Source organism: Chenopodium album, chromosome 17 (genome assembly GCF_948465745.1).
Source record: "Chenopodium album chromosome 17, dcCheAlbu1.1, whole genome shotgun sequence".
NCBI classification, from domain to species: Eukaryota; Viridiplantae; Streptophyta; class Magnoliopsida; order Caryophyllales; family Amaranthaceae; genus Chenopodium; species Chenopodium album.
This window is the reverse complement of record NC_137850.1, coordinates 50,681,411-50,700,799: the sequence shown is the minus strand read 5'-3', so window position 1 is coordinate 50,700,799 and position 19,389 is coordinate 50,681,411. Positions and strand designations below refer to the sequence as shown.

At 34.0% G+C, this 19,389-nt stretch overlaps 2 protein-coding genes and 1 pseudogene across 2 annotated transcripts; 1 reads left to right on the top strand and 2 right to left on the bottom strand.

Annotated features, from left to right (window-relative positions):
* Positions 1–504: 504 nt before the first annotated feature.
* LOC145588463 (amino acid transporter AVT1I-like) lies at positions 505–4,549 on the bottom strand. The gene is made up of 3 exons (XM_081645113.1): positions 4,376–4,549; positions 1,926–2,025; positions 505–1,755 (listed from the first exon to the last, which is right to left on the bottom strand). Exons 1-3 carry the CDS (start codon positions 4,463–4,465, stop codon positions 608–610), a joined length of 1,338 nt encoding a protein of 445 aa, XP_081501239.1. The 5' UTR covers positions 4,466–4,549; the 3' UTR covers positions 505–607.
* Positions 4,550–10,943: 6,394 nt separating this feature from the next.
* Positions 10,944–11,387, bottom strand: LOC145589270 (amino acid transporter AVT1I pseudogene; annotated as a pseudogene).
* A 3,851-nt stretch (positions 11,388–15,238) lies between these two features.
* LOC145590142 (cytochrome c) lies at positions 15,239–18,781 on the top strand. The gene is made up of 3 exons (XM_081646891.1): positions 15,239–15,423; positions 17,542–17,675; positions 18,334–18,781. The coding sequence occupies exons 1-3, from the start codon at positions 15,312–15,314 to the stop codon at positions 18,424–18,426; spliced, it is 339 nt and encodes a 112-aa protein (XP_081503017.1). The 5' UTR covers positions 15,239–15,311; the 3' UTR covers positions 18,427–18,781.
* Positions 18,782–19,389: the final 608 nt, after the last annotated feature.

Genomic DNA, 19,389 nt, shown 5'->3' with positions numbered 1-19,389 from the left:
GGATCACGTAACTGTGTTATGCACCACTTATTTTTAATCTAAACAGGAAATGGTGCGTCCATTAAAAATGGTCACTATTCAACGTGCTAATGCACAATAATTACAGAAATATTTAGATAAATTTTTATTAAACTTTTGATACAAAGTTACAATCCCACTTATATATAAAGGCTAAAGCAAAACATTTATCATGAGATAATGTTTAATTTTTGGTTATCAACTTAAATTTTGTTGTCTTTACCTTATTTTTAATCGTAATTTATCATCATTTTCGTATCTTAATGTTAATACTCTGCATGGATGGTAACAAGGTGGTGGAACCTACCTTAGATCGAATCTCTTCTACATCACTACATACGTACCCTTGTAGCTCTCTTTACACCAGGCCAAAAAATATTCACAAGAGTCACAAGAGAGCTCATTCAGTTTCATTGTCAAATGGATTAGTATATGCACTAAAGTACGCTTAAAGAAGCATATAGTATACATTTAAGCATCTAACAAGCAAGGAGTACCAATAAAAATTTGCGCCAAAAGAAAAAGGGAAAAAAAACAGTTAATAAAAATAAAAAAAAAAACCATGTGTGACACACAATTGCATACAACGTTACTGTGTGATTTCCACCAATATATCTAATAGTGATGTGTATGTGCCGGATATCAATAAAACTAAACTTAGGCATACAATGCACCATATGAAGAAGCGCTCAGCTGGTCTCGATTTAGAAGTGGTGCTTGAAATCTTCAAGTAGCACAAGCATGGAATTGTAATTGCAGCAACGGAGCAAAGCAATGCTCCCATAAGTGACATGAGATATCCGAAAAAAGGCAGAGCCAAAGCTATGACTACTTGCGTAGCAACTAAGGTCAATCTAACAATATAGTTGAACCGCCTACTACTGTGGTATTTGCTAGGAAACCAACCTTCTGTTGAAACTACGACAGGCTTCAATATTAGTGCATACTTCACTAAAGGAGTGATCAATGTAGTGTAGATTGCAACTTCAGAGCTCAGTTTTCTCGTTGGAAGGTTCAAAGTTATTTGTGATTCGACACTTGAGCCAAACATCAAGCACCCTAACACAGCCATTGAAACATAGATGAAGGCGGAGAATGTGAAGCTCAAGAGTAAAGCCGTAGAGAAATGATGTTTCTTTTGCATAGAGATATAAACGGTAGGAATAACTGTCTGACCACTAAAACAAAACATGTATAAGCTGATCGCCGTTGGTATTCCTTTCCAATCGAAGAGGGGAACATGATCTTTTACTTGGTGAAATCCAATTATTCCTTCGAAAACTCCAACCCATAAAACAGATCCAAGGGTTAAAAGACTAGCTAAAACACCAACAGCAGAAATGTAAGCCAAAATGCTTAGACTATCCAACAACACAGTTGGGAGAAGAATTAGAGCAACGATTACTATGAAGCATGATTTGCCTTCAATTGGGATTCCAAATACTCCAATTGAAAATCCCGGGAGTAGCTTGTTTAGATTATCTCCTTCCGAGATCAAGTAACTTGTAGTAACCATATAAAGTTCAACATAAAGAACGATTGATACGATCACTTTACCGGCATTACCAAAAGCATACTCGCCTATGTGGGAATAAGTCCTGATCCTTGGATCTACGTCCATGCACCATTTAAGTAGCAAGCTCGTGTAAGTAGCTACCGCGGCTATGGTAATAAACAAGATTAAGCTTAACCAACCTCCGTGAGCTAATGCATAAGAGACTATCAAAATTCCATTGCCTGTTCATGTTATGTAAGTCTATTCATTAGTCTCATCTTGTAATATATACACAAACTTAAGCTGCCCTTAAAAAAAAAAAAAAAAAAAAAAAAAAAAAAAAAAAAAGCAATAAAATCATTAAAAACAGAAAATGTAGATTAGAAAAGGAAAGAGAAATTTAAGCACGAACCTAATATGACGTTGATGCCATTAAAAACAGTCTTCAAGAAAGAAGTGTTGGATTCTTTAAGTGAAGATTCTTTGTTGTTGTCCTCCAACTCCAATAATGGCTGTGTAAGAGAGAATTTCATTATGCACTATTTAGTCACTTACACTCCATCCACACTTTATATTATCAAATTGAATATGCATGTCCTGATCATCTTTAAAATCAGGACCTTTCCTGACATTTTATGGGCCCTAGGCAAAATCATAAATAAGGGCCCTTAGAAAAAAAAAAAAAAGCAATCTCTAGTACAATATATACAATATACTGCATACTCCATATTACTCCGTATTACACTTAGCTATTAATCTAGACATAGTTCTGTGTACTACGGAGTAAATAAGAACAATGTTTCATTGTAACTATGATATATTGCTATACTACGTAGTATATTTTAAGAGTATGAACAATTGAAATATTTTTTAATTACATAGATTTAAAATAAAGTTGAATACTTGATCATAAGTTTGTTAATTTAAAAGTTAAAACTACAGTATCTAAATTAAACACTAATTCCCAATAATTATCCATGGATAAAAACAAAGAAAGGAGAGAGAAACTTTATCTGAATTTGAAAGAGAATAAACACAATTAGTGGACACAAATACAGGCAAACAACTCAATGAGATGATTAAATAAATGATTTTGTTATTTTCATTCATAGTAGGATAATTAAAATGTACGAGTATAATTGAAGCTAATGACTGGTGTAGTCTTTTACGAGTAATAGTTTTTAACAATATTTTAAGTGCTTATAACATTCCCATAATTTCATTTACATTATCAAAATATTTGGGGAATTGATAAGAGTGAAAGGCAAGACCCATTAATTTACTTGGTGGGAAATGAAGTTTTTTACTTGTATTTAATGCTAAGAGAATTGGATATAGTGGGAATTGCAACAATTTTGAAGTGAAGCGAACGGCGAAGGATTAAAGAGTGTTGTCTTTTTTTTTTTAATTTATTTATTATAATTTTATGAAAGCTGAGGTAATATATTATTTTGGGCCCCCATTGGCCATGGGCCCTAGGCCATGGCACTCCCCGCCTACCCTCAGGGCCGGGGCTGTTTAAAATTTGAATTGCACGTCTAACATGAATGCATATCCATCTTTTCATCCAAATAGTCGCACTAATTAATAAGCTAGTAGATTCATCAACATGCATGGGGGTACTAAATTGTAGACTTGGCAATCCTGACACGACCCAATTGGCCCGACCCGACCCGACCCAAAAATGTCAACCCGAAATTGACCCGAACACAAAACTGACCCGACTTGACCAATACCCGATCTAAAGTGGAGTTGATCAGAACTTGACCCAGTAATTGAATTGACCAGACCTGAAGTTGACCCGATACCCGAATTGACTCGACCCGAAGTGATCCAACCTAATCTTAATCCGAATTGATTGACCCGAAGCGACTCAAACTATACCCAAAATGACTTGGCCCAAAATTAACTGATACTCAAAATGACCTAACTGATTTAGAGCTTAATTACTTTATCCGATCGATTAAACACTTATCAAAAATAATCTAAGCAATACAGTCTCGTGTAGTTGTGTGTATAGTACTGTTAGAAAGTGCGTGAAATAATTTAGTACTCGTGATTCATAAAGAGTACCACTTGATTAGGAAAACTTGTTATTGTTATTATTACTATTACTCTTCTTTTTTTTTCAGTGTTACATTGAAATTTTTTCTACTATTCAAAATTAACATTAGTGTCTTTTTTTTTTTTTTTGTTTTTTTTTTTTTTGCTTCGGAAAAAACTAATTTGAACTTTTGACCAATTAATCAATTATAGTTATTATACATATGAAACAATACAATTTTGGGTGTATAGTACTGTTGGAATTGTCATCTAATAAAAACTTTATTAATACTAGGGAGGCTAACGTGTGCATTCTCAATTGTTATACTTTATACTTATTGTCCTGGTAACTATAATATACTATTGATCAGATTGGTCTGAACAACCCGTTTGTCAGGTCTACTAAATAGTATAAAAACTACCCTTTTTTTTTAAAAATGAAAATATAAATGAATTACCTAAGTTTTCTAAAACCTCTCATAAGTTAACAAGATATGAGTTAGCAAGTTAGAAATTTAGAATTGAGTAGTGGGGGGGAAGAGTAATGGAATCCTTACTCTCAGAGTGCTCCTACTAAATATTGAACTCTTAAATTCAAGATTAAAAGGTCATTTCCTTACCACTAAATCAACTAACACTTGTACTTTGAAGCATTTGTTAGCTATTAATTAATACATTCATATGAATAACTAACAAGTTTTATTGCGAGAGATTATCTTAAATTGACAATAGATGATTGCTCGCTACATGCATAATATGAATATAAAAAAAAGACAGATAATATAAAATGATGAGCGAGAGAATGTATGTAGTATCTACCTGGTATTCGAAACTTGGCATGTCTAAAATTGTGGTTTTTGGTTGAACTTTGTTTAGCCAACCAAGCTTTGAGGATAAGATAGAGCACATTGGTAGCTTGGAAAGCTGGGGTTCTTCTTCAAGATTTGTTTCTTATTTATATTACTTCTCATCATGGAACAAAGATTAAAGTGCGTCAAGTGTTAAGAGTTTCAGCACGTGCTTAATATTTAACAGTTTAATATAATATTACAATTGCGAAGTAATTTTTTTTTTTTTATTTAGGTGATACTATATATAATGATTGGGTTACAAGTATAGAACTTGAAATGACTCGAGCTATTCCTATCGATATTTGTATGGTGCCATTCAATTAACGGGATTAGTACAAGTCACAGCCACACCAATTGTTTGTTTGTCTTTTTTCCTAATAAGGTATGGGTGGTTGAAATTGTTGCTTCTTGTTTACATAGGGAGTATCATTGAAACCTATGATACTTCTTCCAGTTTTTATTAAGCTAACGCGTTTAATCTAGGCACGTATATTAAGGAGAGGAGAAAGAATGATAAAACATGTGGCATAGACTAAATGCAAATTATAAAACTTAACTAAAAAGAAAAAGTCTCAGTTAAAAATAAACTTCCTTAAAAGGAATACTTGTCAACTAAACAAATGGAGGTAGTATGAAGTATCTGTTGGGCCTGGGTCACCCACCTTAACTGGTCGCACGCACACTCTACATTAGTATGATATTGTCCGCTTTGAACTACCCCGCACGGATTTGTTTTTGGGTACCTTCTCAAAAGGCCTCATACTATTTGGAGTATGCACTTACTTATAAGGAAGTCCTCTCTTCCTTATTTCTTCCATGTGGGACTTAGGGCCTGTTCTCTTCAGCTTATTTTCAGTTCAGTTTAGCTCCAATAAGTTCAGTTCAATTCAGTTCTTAATTTCCTTCTCTCATAAAATATTCAGTTTAGTTCAGCTCCAATCAGTTCAGTTCAGTTCAGTTCAATAAATCAGAACAGGCAACAGTATCATGTATTAGTGTACTAAAGTAATATGAAGTTGTGTGAAAGGATGGAGTACGTAGCATCAAGTAGACAAGTACCAAACAAAATATATTAGAGGCCGGATGTCTCACATGAATGGTAAGACTTTTCTTACTTCTAATTTTTGAGGTTCGAATCTCGTTCAGTAATATTGCTTTAAGGTTTTGCACCAATTGAATATTGAAAATTAATTTTGTTCTTGTATGTGATTTTTATGAAGAATTATAAGATTCTATATAGGACATGAGGATATATACAATGTACACATATATGTGTAGTAAAGTCTTACAATTTAAAGGATTTTTTTTATCATATACCACTGAGTTTAACGTTAATTCACCATATACCATCAAGAATTTTCAAATTCACCGCATAACCTTCAGTTTTATGAAAATGTCACAACATGTCCTTTCCGTTAACTCAGTTAGTCATTAACGTTAATTGCGCCATGTTAAATAGGCAATCGTTTTTCAAATCCTAAAAGTTTAGGAGTCGAAGACTTACTTTCAAACTAAGGATTTTAAATAAAGTCTTGGTGTACTCAAATACGAGTAATTAAATAACAATGAAACTATAAAATTAAATTACTCACCCGATTATGAACATTTATAGCAACAAATGTTTCATGTGTGGATGGATTTAATTTACACGATAATGCCTTTGAGGAAATAATTAATACTTTGTAATTAATTCATAAGTAGCCAATAATGTAAGAATTTTTAAAACATAAGGATATATATTATGAAAGGAACCCGAGCATCGCTTGGGGTACGTACTATTGTACTGGTGATAGAATTCTAATTATTCTAATATTTGTAAATATGTTTTGAGATTTCCTAACATGATTAGCACTCATCTTTGTAACCTTTTATACACGTATCAATAAAATACACTCGAATTTGAGAAGTTTTACCTTATGTAAAAATGGTATCACAACTTTAGTTTTTTCAATGTAGCTTCGCAATTTTATTTTCTCTTTTAACTTTTTCACCCAGCCGATTTTTTCCCCCGTTGAGTTTACCAATTTCTTCTTTCCACGACACCAAATTAATTCGGTCCACCCACTTTTGTCCACTCTCTAAAATTAATTGGTTTACCAATTAGTTCTCTGTTCTTAATTCACCTTTTACAATTAATTTGGTGTACCTAATTTCTTGCTGCCATCATGGGTAAAGATGGTGATCCTTCTTCTTCCAACTTTCACCCCGCTCTAGGTGACTAGGTGTTAATAATATCAAGAATGCCTTTCCTCTTATTCTTGATAGAAAACGTACTATATTCAAATTGTGTAGAATTGTTTGAATGTCATGCACACGCCTTTAACGTGCTTGATCATATTGACCCTAAAACGCCTAAGCCGTCGGACTTATCGGATGCTACGTGAAAACGTCTTGATTCCGTTGTCAAGAACTGGATTTATGGTACAATTTCTACGGATTTGCTTGAAACAATTCTGTGCAAAGGGGACACGGCTCAGCATATTTGGAACAAACTCAAGGCCATATTTCAAGATAATAAACCAACTAGAGCTGTTTATCTTGAAAATCAATTTAATGCCCTGCATCTCTCTAATTTTACAGCATATTTGAAAATCAACTTGCCAATGTTGGTCAACCCGTATCGAAACAAAAGTTGGTTATTCGTATGGTTTCAGGGCTTACAAACACCGACTTTGATACCGTGGCTGCTATGATTCAACAAACGGAGCCATTACCTTCGTTTGAAACGGCCCGATCTCGGCTCTTACTTGAGGAATCTAGTCGTTCCAACGCACTAGTGCCGCACCTTCATCTTTTGTGGCACAAACCGGCAGCCCTGCTCAACCTGCTACCGCACCTTCCACTCAACATCAATAGACCCAGTCAGCCGGTCGTGGTGGTGGCCCTGCTGGTCGTGGTTGTAGGCGCAGCAAAGGGCATGGTAGAGGACATCAACACAAGCATTTCCAACAACAAGCAGTACCACAATGGGGTCACTCTCAGGCTCAATGGACAGCATCGCCACAACAACCTCAAGCCTAACAAGGGGCACCGCAATGCGGTCAGGCCCCATGTCCATATCCCCAACAGCAGTGGGCTAGTCAACGCCCCTCATATCCTGCTCCACAAGGCAATAGGCCTCATGCCGCATGTATTGTTGGGCCAAGCCCGTCTGCTTACCAATATCAGCACAACCACAATCATACTACAATTTGGGCCATATTACAACTTGGCAATGATGACACCCACAGATCTCGGGAACACTTTTACTACAATGGGCTTTCAGAATTATGAACCATCGTGGTATATGGACTCTGGTGCTACTTCACACATGACTAATAATGCTGGTAATCTCTTACCTCTTTTCAATTTGAGAACTCATAATTATATTCAATTGGGAAACGGTCGATGCATTCCAGTAACGGGTTATGGTCATTCTTGCATTGCTAATAAATCCCTCACCCTTTGTGATGTTTATTTAGCTCCTCAAATTATTAAAAATTTAATTTTTGTTCTTAAATTTACCGATGATAATTTTGTGTCTATGGAGTTTGATCCAAGTGGTTTTTCTGTGAAGGATCTTTAAATGGGGAGAATTCTAACTAGATGTAATAGTACGGAAGATCTCTATCCAGTTACAACCACACCATCAACCTGTCTAGTTACATCTCTCACAGCCTTGTCTTCATCTACATGGCACAACCATTTAATCAGGACATCCTGGAGCACCCACTTTAAGCTTTTTTAGGAGTAAAATTTTGATTGAAGGTTGTCAGTTGGGAAAACATGTTCGTTTGCCTTTTCATAATTCTAATAGTAATACCTTTTCTGCGTTTGACATAATTCATGTCGATTTGTGGACTTCTCCCATTCGTATTGATAAAGGTCATAAATACTATTTAGTTTTATTGCATGATTATACTCATTATATCTGGACTATACCTCTTGCTCATAAGTCTCAAGCCTATCAAACCTTTCTTAATTTTCGACAATATGTTTTTACTTAATTTGAACGTCCTATTAAGTCCAATCAAAGTGACCTATGCAAACACTGAATCCTATGCTTACATATTGAGGAGAGGAGAGAGAATGATAAAGCAAGTGACATAAACTAAGGGCATGTTCACTTCAGCTTAATTTCAGTTCAGTTCAGTTCAGCTTCAATCAGTTCAGTTCAGTTCAGTTCAGCTCCAATCAGTTCACTTCAGTTCAGTTCAGCTCCAATCAGTTCAGTTCAGTTCAGCTCCTGATTTCCTTCTCTCATAAAATTTTCATTTCAGCTCTATTCAGTTTAGTTCAATTCAGTTTAGCTCCAAACAGCTCAGTTCATTTCAGCTCCAATTAGTTCAGTTCAGTAAATGTGAACAGACCCTAAATGCAAATTATAAAACTTACCTAAAAAGAAAAAGTGTCAACTAAAAATAAACTTGCTCAAAAGGAATACTTATCAACTAAAAAAACAGAAGTAGTATGATGTATCATGTATTAGTGTACTACTGTACTACTCCGTATGAAGTTGTGTGAAAGGAGTACGTAGACAAGTACCAAACAAAATATATTAGAGGCCGGACGTCTCACATGAATGGTAAGACTTTTTTTATTTCTAGTTTTTGAGGTTCGAATCTCGTTCAGTAAGGTTGCTTTAAGGTTTTGCTCTTGTATGTGATTTTTATGAAGAGTTTTAAGATTCTATATAGGACATAATTAAGGATATATACAATGTTCACATATATGTGCAGTAAAGTAAATAATTTAAATTCCTCCAATGTAAATATATAAAGTGTTTCATAAAGCTCGGCTCAATTTTTTATCAGGAAATTAACTCACTTTTGCATTATTTCAATTTAGTGAACCCGTTTAACTACTTACTACGTAGTTGCTACACCCCATTCGCTAATTTTCACTCATTCTCTTGTATTTCAATGTTTTACTATACCCACACACAAACATGATTACTGAATCTCTCATTATTTACGGAGTACAAATGAAAGCAAGTTCAACTGCCAGTCATTCATTATCTGTAGTATCATGGTCCTAAATTGGCCTCATAGATGTTAAAGTTTTTTACCATATCTTCGGCAACAAAGCGAATTTAATCTCTTTGGTTTGTTGTAAAGTCATTTTCAACATTATTTGCCTTGGTCTCAGCTTGATTGAGCATGAAAAATGAGATTTAACGTGTGATGATGAATTGGAGGTGTTTGTCTAACTGATTGTCACGACACGTTACTCACGTATATAGACTACTAGATTAAACCATGTGCGATACACAATTGTTAAATAATTATAAGGGTTTTTTGTCAAAAACTACCTAATACAACTTAAAATTTGTGAGAAACTACCTAATAAAAAAAATGTTGTAATAAACTACCTTATAAAAGATAAAATGTTATAATATACTACCTTAGATCAAAATTCCACCGTTGACTTAATTTTAGGATGTTGATCCACCTTAGAACGCCCCCAAAACCACCGAGAGGGTTGGTTTTCAAGGTGGTAAGATTTTTTTCGGGGTGGTTGGAGGATATTCCGAGTTAGTGAGGGTAGATTAGTGCTTTGGGATGGTGGTTTTTAGGGTTAGAGGTGGTGGTTTTGGGGTTGAAAGGTGGTTGAGATGTGGTAGAGACGAGTTCAAGCAAGTTGTGTTAGTTTTGGGAATGAAAGCGGTGGTTTTGGGAGTATTTTGAGGTCAATCAACGGTAAAAATTCGGTATAGGTAGTATTTTACAACATTTTACCTTCTCTTAGGTAGTTTTATACAACATTTTACCTTTATTAGGTAGTTTATTACAACATTTTTTTTATTAGTTAATTTTTCGCAAAATATGGATTTTATTAGGTAGTTTTTGACAAAAAAAACCCTAATTATAATGACGATAAATTTTATGTCATATGGATTATTATTATATATATAGACTACTAGATTTAACGTGTGACGATGAATTGGAGCTCATTCAGTTTCATTGTCATACGGATTAGTATATGCACTCAAGTACGCTTAAAGAAGCATATAGTATATATTTAAGCATCTAACAAGCAAGGAGTACCAATACTTTTATATTTTATTTATTTTATTTTGCTAATGCCAAAAGAAAAAGGGGAAAAAACAGTAAAAGAAAAAAAAACATGTGTGACACACAATTGCATACAACGTTAATGTGTGATTTCAACCAATATATCTAATATTGATGTGTATGTGCCGGATATTAATAACACTAAACTTATGCATATAATGCACCACAAGAAGAAGTGCTCAGCTGGTCTCGATTTAGAAATGGTGCTTGAAATCTTCAAGTAGCACAAGCATGGAATTGTAATTGCAGCCGCGGTGCAAAGCAATGCTCCCATAAGTGACATGAGGTATCCGAAAAAAGGAAAAGCCAAAGCTATAACTACTTGCGTAGCAACCAAGATCAATCTAACAATATAGTTGAACCACCTACTAGTATGGTATTTGCTAGGAAACCATCCTTCTGTTGAAATTACGACAGGCTTTAATATTAGTGCATACTTCACTAAAGGAGTGATCAATGTAGCGTAGATTGCAACTTTAGAGCTTAGTTTCTCGTTGGAAGGTTCAGAGTTATTTGTGATTCGACACTTGACCCAAACATCAAGCACCCTAACACAGCCATCGAAACATAGATAAAGGCAAAGAATGTGAAGCTCAAGAATAAAGCTGTAGAGAAATGATGTTTTTTCTGCATAGAGATATAAATAGTAGGAATAACTGTCTGACCACTGAAACATAACATGTATAAGCTGATCGCCGTTGGTATTCCTTTCCAATTGAAGAGGGGAACATGATGTTTTGCTTGGTGAAATCCAATTCCTTCAAAAACTCCGACCCATAAAACAGATCCAAGGATTAAAAGACTAGCTAAAACACCAGCAGCAGAAATGTAAGCCAAAATGCTTAGACTATCCAACAACACAGTTGGGAGAAGAATTAGAGCAACGATTACTATGAAGCATGATTTGCCTTCAAAGTAGTAGTCCATAAAACCATGAAACGCGTACAGAAAGTGTATAATAGAAAAGGAAAGAGAAAGAACGAACCTAATATAACGTTGATGCCATTAAAAACAGTCTTTAAGAAAGAAGTGTTGGATTCTTCAAGTGAAGATTCCTTATTGTTTGTCCTCCAACTCCAATAATGGCTGTGTAAGAGAAGATTTCATTATGCACTTACTCTCCATCCACACTTTATATTGTCAAAATGAATTGAAAATATGGACTATAGACGTTTTAGAACCATCCACACTATATGGCCTGTTCTCTTTAGCTTATTTTCAGTTCAATTCAATTCAGTTCAATTCAATTTAGTTCACTTTATTTCAGCTTATTTCAATAAATCAGATTAGGCCCTAAGTTACCCGTTTATTATTATTTTTTAAAAAATACAAATTACTGCTTCAGTACTTCCTCTATTCTTTTTACTTGATATGTTTAATTTATCACCTTATTAATGATATGCAGAACTTTAACCATCAATAACTTTAATTATACTCTCCATAAGTAAGAATCATAAAATTCATATATTATAATTGTACTTATTGAGATGATTCTAACAAGATCCCAAATGAATATGTTTTTCGTTACATACAATTCATCAAAAAAGACGGTTAAAAGAGAGGATATGAATATGTAAAAGTCAAAACGGGTTAAGTTAAAAAGAACAAAGAAATTACATTTTTAAGGTAAGAACTACATCCAGATGCTCTCCCAAGTTAACAAAATCTGAGTTAGTAAGTTAGAGACTTTGAATAGAGTAGAAGGGGAAGGGTAACGGGATCCCCACAATGGAAATTAAACCCTCAAACTCAAGATTAGGTTAAAAGGTCATTTCCTTTCCACTAAATCAACACCTGTACTTTGAAGTATATGTTAGCTATTACTGAAATACTTTCGTATGTAACAATAACAAGTTTTATTGTGAGAGATTGTTGAAACCCATTGTAGCCTACTTGTGAGTTTTTCACATTAGAGAAAGAGGAGAGATGATTCCACTTTATAAAGTAGAAGAGTACTTCCTACCATTGCCAATTGGTTTTAGTATGGAAGTTTCTAAGTTTTGTTTGTGGACCAAACTCTCCTACTCCTTATTCGGGTTGCCTAGACCCATTTCATATTCACTCAAAATTTATCAGAGATTATCTTAAAATGACAAGAAACATTTAATACATGCATAATACGAATATAAAAGAACTTGGTTAACTGGAAATATAACATAAAATGATGAGCAAGAGAATGTACTTAATATATATACCTGGTTTTCGAAACTGGGCATGTCTAAAATTGTGGTTTTTGCTTGAACTTTGTTTTGCCAACCAAGCTTTGAGTATAAAATAGAGCACATTAGTAGCTTGGAAGGTTGGGGTTCTTCTTCAAGATGTGTTTCTTATTTATACTACTCATGCAGCAAAGATTAGAGTGCGTGGAGTGTTGGAGTTTCAGCACGTGCATAATAATCCAATCATGCATTATATATTAATTACTAATATATAATGCATGATTGGATTATAAAACTTTCAAATGACTCGAGCTAATCCTATATTCCTATCAACGAATATTTGTATGGTGCCATTCAATTTACACCAATTGATTGAATTTTGTTTGCTAAGGTATGGCCTATGGGTGGTTGTAATTGCTGCTTCTTGTTTGCATACGGGCTATCATTGAAACCTATGAAAACACTGTGATATGATGTATCATGTTTCATGCTTCATGTGTTAGTGTCATACGAAGTACTATATATAATGAGGTTGTGTGAAAGGAATACTGAATAGTGAATACTTGAATTGCAAGACTGTTTTTTTTTTCCTTCAGATTAAGAGGGTTCGAATCTCGTTAAGTGAGGATGCATCAGGGTGGAAATTTTGCACCAAAAAATTAATTGTGAGGGTTGAAGGTTAGTCAATGTTCTACTGCTACTTACCAATAGTAAAATTTATCCCTAGTCTTGTATGTGTTTTATATGAAGAGTTTAAGACTCTAAATAGGGCACAAGGATACAATGTTCACATGTATGTATACTAAAGTACTTAAATAATATAATATCTCCATTATACATATAAAGTTTTTCTTAAATCTCAACTCAATTTTTTCAAAGGATATTAATTGACTTTTGCATTATTATTATTCTGTTTAACGACCCTTTAACTATCTTATACTACGCGTTTTGGTAATTAGCCTAAATCAGATTTTTACATATTTTTAAGCAGCAAAGCGAAATTAACCTCTTTGGTTTGTTCTTAAGTCAATTGCCTTGGCCTCAGCTTGATTGAGCATGAAAAATCAGATTTAATGTGTGAAGAATTGGAAGTTTTGGCTAACTGATTACCCCGTCACGTATATAGCCTATATAGAGTACAACAATTAATAAATAAATAGAGTACTTAATTAAACCAAGCAAGCTTGCTTTTATAATTTTTATCCTACTTGGGTGTCTTAATTTATTCACTTTGTAATTTGATCCCTTCTTCTTCTTTGTTCATCTAACTTAAATTTTTTTCTATCTTTTAAAAAAAATCACTAATAACAAATCGATTATTCTATGGTAATCGTCCTTAAAATGACTATCATTATACAATATTAATAGTATCGCCATCAGTATAAACATTGTCATGTTGACATTATGATATATAAGATCAATAAGATGTATTGTTTATATATGTGCTCGAGGATCACACCTAAAAATATAATGTGCTGTGGAACATTATTTATAATTTAATTGAAAACAATGATAGATTGATAGTTGCATTCAATATTAGTCAATACACGACAACGTGATTGCTAATGCCGGAATTGTAAACCAAATTTCTTAAACTTTTTATACCCTAAACAAGTAATTCCGTTGCAAAACAAATACTTCTTATTCCATTGTATTTTATGGATCAATCTTAAAGAACTTTGACTATAAATTCTCATTAATCTATACCGTATTAAAAAAAACAAGGATGTGCAATCTTGATATAATCGCCTTATGTCTATTTTAAGAATACAAAATCGTTATTATAATGGAGTCCTCTCTTTTTCAATAATTGTTTAAGCTTTTATTTGCCCCATGTAAACACATAATGCTTTGCCCAAACTTCTCTTGTTAAATGGACCAACTCAATCAAAGCTTAGACTTATTATTGAGGCTCATGATTGGTTTATATAATCTATTTATCATACTCGTTGGTCATCTGAATGACTCTATCACCACTTTCTCTTTTGGTATTTCATTAGTCTTTTATAATATTAATGATAGAAAACTACTCTCTTTATGACCAATTATTTAGTAGCCCACTAACACTACTTTTACGGCATGTTTGCATTTACTGAACTGAGTTAAATTGAACGGAACTGAACTGAATTGATTGGAGCTGATCTGAATTGAACTGAAGTGATTGGAGCTGAACTGAACTAAGCTGAAATGAATATTTAATGAGAGAAGGAAATTAAGAGCTGAACTGAACTGATTGGAACTGAAGTGAACTGAACTCAAATTAAACTGAAATAGACAGGCTCTTAGTCTCTTATCGCCCGACCTTTCAATCTTACTTAAAATCGATAAATTATACGAGATCAAAACTAGTTTACAAAGAAACATATTGACATACCTTGTGAGAGTTGTGACCACTCCACGGTCAAAATTCCTGATCGTAATAATAAAAAAAATCCAACATCAAAAGTACAACTTTGTATACATTTTGCGGCTAATAGAGGGGCAAGAGGGCCATTTTACATTCGTAAAAGGCATGAGAAACGCACACGCTAACCTTTCAAAAAGGGCGGCCCACCAACCTTCTTTCTTCGGCCCAAACCCTTTCCTTCCTTCAAAGGTTTCTCATACCCTAGAAAATTTTCGCATTTGCCTTCTTCTTTCTTGAACCAAAAGAAAATACCAGAAGAGAGAGAAACTTTAGAGAGAGAAATTAATGGCGACTTTTAGCGAAGCACCTGCTGGTAACAAGGATACCGGAGCTAAGATCTTCAAGACTAAGTGCGCTCAATGTCACACCGTTGATCAAGGCGCTGGTCACAAACAAGGTCTTTTTCTGATTTTTTTTTTTTTTTTTTTTTTTTTTTTTTTTTAATTTAATTTTTATCAGAATTTGATTTGTTCGTATTTTGTTGTTGTTATGATTTTTATGTGGATTTTGGATTTTGGTGAGTGTTGTTGTTTGGATCTATGAATTGTGAAATAGATCTGTTTTGATTTTGAATTGCTAGTTTCGAGGTTCTGCGTAATTACTGAAATTGATTTCGGTTTAACTTTCTATGAATTTTCGAGGTAGATCGTTGAGAGTTATTGATAATTCAAGATTATGTTTGATTGATTGACTTTAAGCATATGTGAATTGCTTTGGTCTGATTGTAAATTATGCTCCTAAGATGTTTGATTGAGAGATTCGTGGAATTAAATTGTAAAGTAGAGGAGGACATTTGTGGAAAGTTTAGCAGTTGCTTTATGTTGACTAAGGTGGCATAAGGTTTACTTTTCTTTTGCATAATGATTAGAGATTAAGACTGTAGAATTCTTGTTTAGAAATTTTGATGGACCAAGAAACATCAACTTAATTCAATTCTTTGTTTACATAATTATAATTGTAATTGTATTCGAATGACTTCATTTTGGAGTAATTTGATACTAGTTTTTTGCTCGGGCGATGCCCCAGGTCATTATATGTATATTATCATGAGGTTTTATAATAAAAATTATGTGATAAAATACAAATATAGATTATATTAGTTACATTTGTTGTAAATAAAGGAGTAGTCTAATACAAATAGTATAAAAATATTTAAGTAAGATCAAAAAGATAATTTCACAAACAATGGAACAATATCGGTGTCTCGTGATACAATTCATTGACTTGAAAATGAATTTCCGACGCAACCAATGTGCTCAATTGTATTCGTGAGCACGTTCCCTAAGTTTAACACACCAGTTCCACACAAAAACACTTTTGGATGGAAGGTTTGAGTCAGGTAACTTATGCCCAATAGAGAATGTATATAAACTATTGTGTGGATGTATTTTTGAAGTGTAAAAATCAGAAAAAAGCTTCTTCTATTTATAGAGAAACATGAAAGAACATAGAAGAGGAATCCCAAGCATCAAAGGAGTTAGGGAGGTAAATAATCACCTTAAACATCCTCATAAATGGGGGTTATGAGAGTTACTTATCAAGAGAATAATGGTGGTGATTAATCATCTTAAATATCCTCATAAATTAGGGGCATAAGTTTTGAACATTGATGTTAACAATTCAATATTTTTTTTTTTATTTTTATTTTTGTATGAATTATAGTAATTGTATATTTGTATGACATGGCGCCACATCATTTGCCTAGTCATGATGACACGTGGCGGACTCATGTCTTCTCATTGAGTTTTAATATATATATAGATAGATAGATTTGGGTTTCCATTGTCTATTAATTGTAAATCTAGATGTGCATATTAATTTTCTGTCCAGTGTAGCTTATTTTTCAGTCTCGTCGTGTTTTTGTTGTTACCGTCATGCAAATATGACTTAGATTTTCTCGTGGAGATACCTTTCTAGCTTACCTATGAATGCTTAATTTTACATTTTCAAGGTTCAAGCTCTATTCTTCCTCAAGGGAAATATGATAATGTAATATTGGGCTCATTTAATGAATACAGACAAGTAATAAGTGACTTGCATTCTTTGTTACTCAGCCTCTTTGTTCCAAAATGAGCTATTTAGGACAAGACTTTAGAACCCTTTGATGCAATGTACCATGTTGATGCTTGCTTTGCATAAGCTCAGGAAACACCTGTCTTGTTACCAAACATGTCTAGGCTGTATCTCAATGTTAACCAACTGCTTGATATTTGAAAATATCTAGTCGATGCGATTGGAATGGGTTGTATCCAGTTGCTTGAATTTCTAGAGAGTTAGTCGATCAAATATAATTGTATTTGTAGTCTATAGATATCTCTGTGCCTGTTGCGCTTTGATGTGATGACTTGATTTTGCTTATACAGTCTATTAACAAGTTTTTGCTGCTTGACCCAATAATTATCTTGTATATGCTCTGTCAGTAGCTGTATTTTTTGAATAGCATCTGAGAATAATTGGTTTTGTCACCTTGATGAGTTATATCAAGCTTTTCTGATTCTGTTTTGTGTTGAATCAGGTCCAAATCTAAATGGTCTTTTTGGTAGGCAATCTGGTACAGCTGCTGGGTACTCTTACTCTGCTGCTAACAAGAACAAGGCTGTCGTTTGGAGTGAAGACACACTATATGACTACTTGCTCAACCCCAAGAAGGTTTGTTATCTATCTATAAAATTGTTACATATGGAATCTTCTACTTTTTCTCTTGTTTTCTAAGGAATCTGGTTCAGTCGTCAAAAATACTCGAAAGCACTTGAAATTTTCTCCTGTCATGTGTTTACCTGTCTATGTTTTATGTCATATGGTTTCTACTAAGCTGTCTGTTTTTTTTTGCTCCTTGTCTTCACTTGAAAACGTAAAACTGAGATTTAGAATTTTGGAACTGAAATGCTCTCTGTGTTCTGAAACAAACCAACTTGTTCTAATTGAAAAATATGTGAGATGCCATGATAAATGGATAACTTGCATATCTTTCATCAAAAAATGCTCGTCCTTTTTGAGAAAGATTTGGCCTAGAAGCTCATGTTATCTTTGGAATCTTCCTCCCTGAAAGAGCTATGAAAGCCGAATATTATATAAAAGAAGCCTTATAAGTTGGATCTTGTTTCATTGATGTCATAAATTTGAGGGGCAATTTTAACTCTCTTAGTTTGCATGATATGGTTCTTTCGACCTGAGGAATTCGTTTTATTCTGAGGCTGTGTTTGTTTAATTAAATGTTGTAAAAAACAAGTTGTCATCGAATGTAGTTCAGTGTTGTGTGGTAACTTGTCTCTGTCACAATCTACTTACACCATTTTTAATCATGCAGTACATTCCCGGCACAAAGATGGTGTTCCCTGGTTTGAAGAAGCCACAAGATCGTGCTGACCTTATTGCATATCTGAAGGAATCTACCCAGTGATCTGATCGCACCACACATACTTAATTCCTTTTGTCTAGGAGAGATCAAAGGAGGATTTTGATCAAAAAATGAGTTTTTTTCCTTAGCGAGACCAACTTAGAATTCGTTTTTGCAAATAAGTTTTACCATGATGGGGAAATGTCACCCTCGATTCATATTATACCATGCTGCTACAGCCTGGTTTATTAACAATTGTTTACAGATGACTTACAGACTTGATTTGCTTCTGTAGAAGGGAAGAAATTGGAAAATGTTCCATCTCTTTTGTCACAGAAGTGTGTTAAGGTTTACAAATGGTTTGAATTGTAATCGTTAAGATTTTGTGAAACTTTCAACGATTCATTTCTTTCTTACAGATGCATTCTTCTTAAGTGATCTTCTTGTGTTCTCCTGTTCTTGTTCTCATAGTATTCTACAGGTTGTAGTCTAGCGTTGGTTCTCACTTCGTTAGTACTTCTCCAGAAGTGAAACAAGGAGCTTAAATTCATTTGTCTTGAATGTGTTTATGCTGGCCAATTAATTTTTTAATTTAACAACTGATTCTTTTTCCGGGTCTGTCAAACCATAGTGTCATCCCTGTAGTTGTAAAAAAAAACTACCAGAATTTTGAAGTTGGTTGTGCGCCTTAACTTGCCTTGGCTCTGCCTTCCCCATGATCGAGCCTACTACTCTACAAGCTACATGTGATGTGTTTATGCTTTTAAATGGATGCAGCATACAGGCACAGTCCTTGTGCCTCCGGCGTACTTTGTCGAGTCGGCTTTCATGTGCTTTTTCAATGCTACACTCATGTTCATATCTATCTCATGTTCATATCTCGAGTTTTATGGTACACCAATGTGGCATGCCATGTCCATCTCATGTTCATATCTCATATCATGCTTTTTCCATGTTGTGTCAATAGCGTGCAATGCCATTTTAACTAGCTCAAGTTAACAAAAAAAATGTATTTAAGCAGAACAC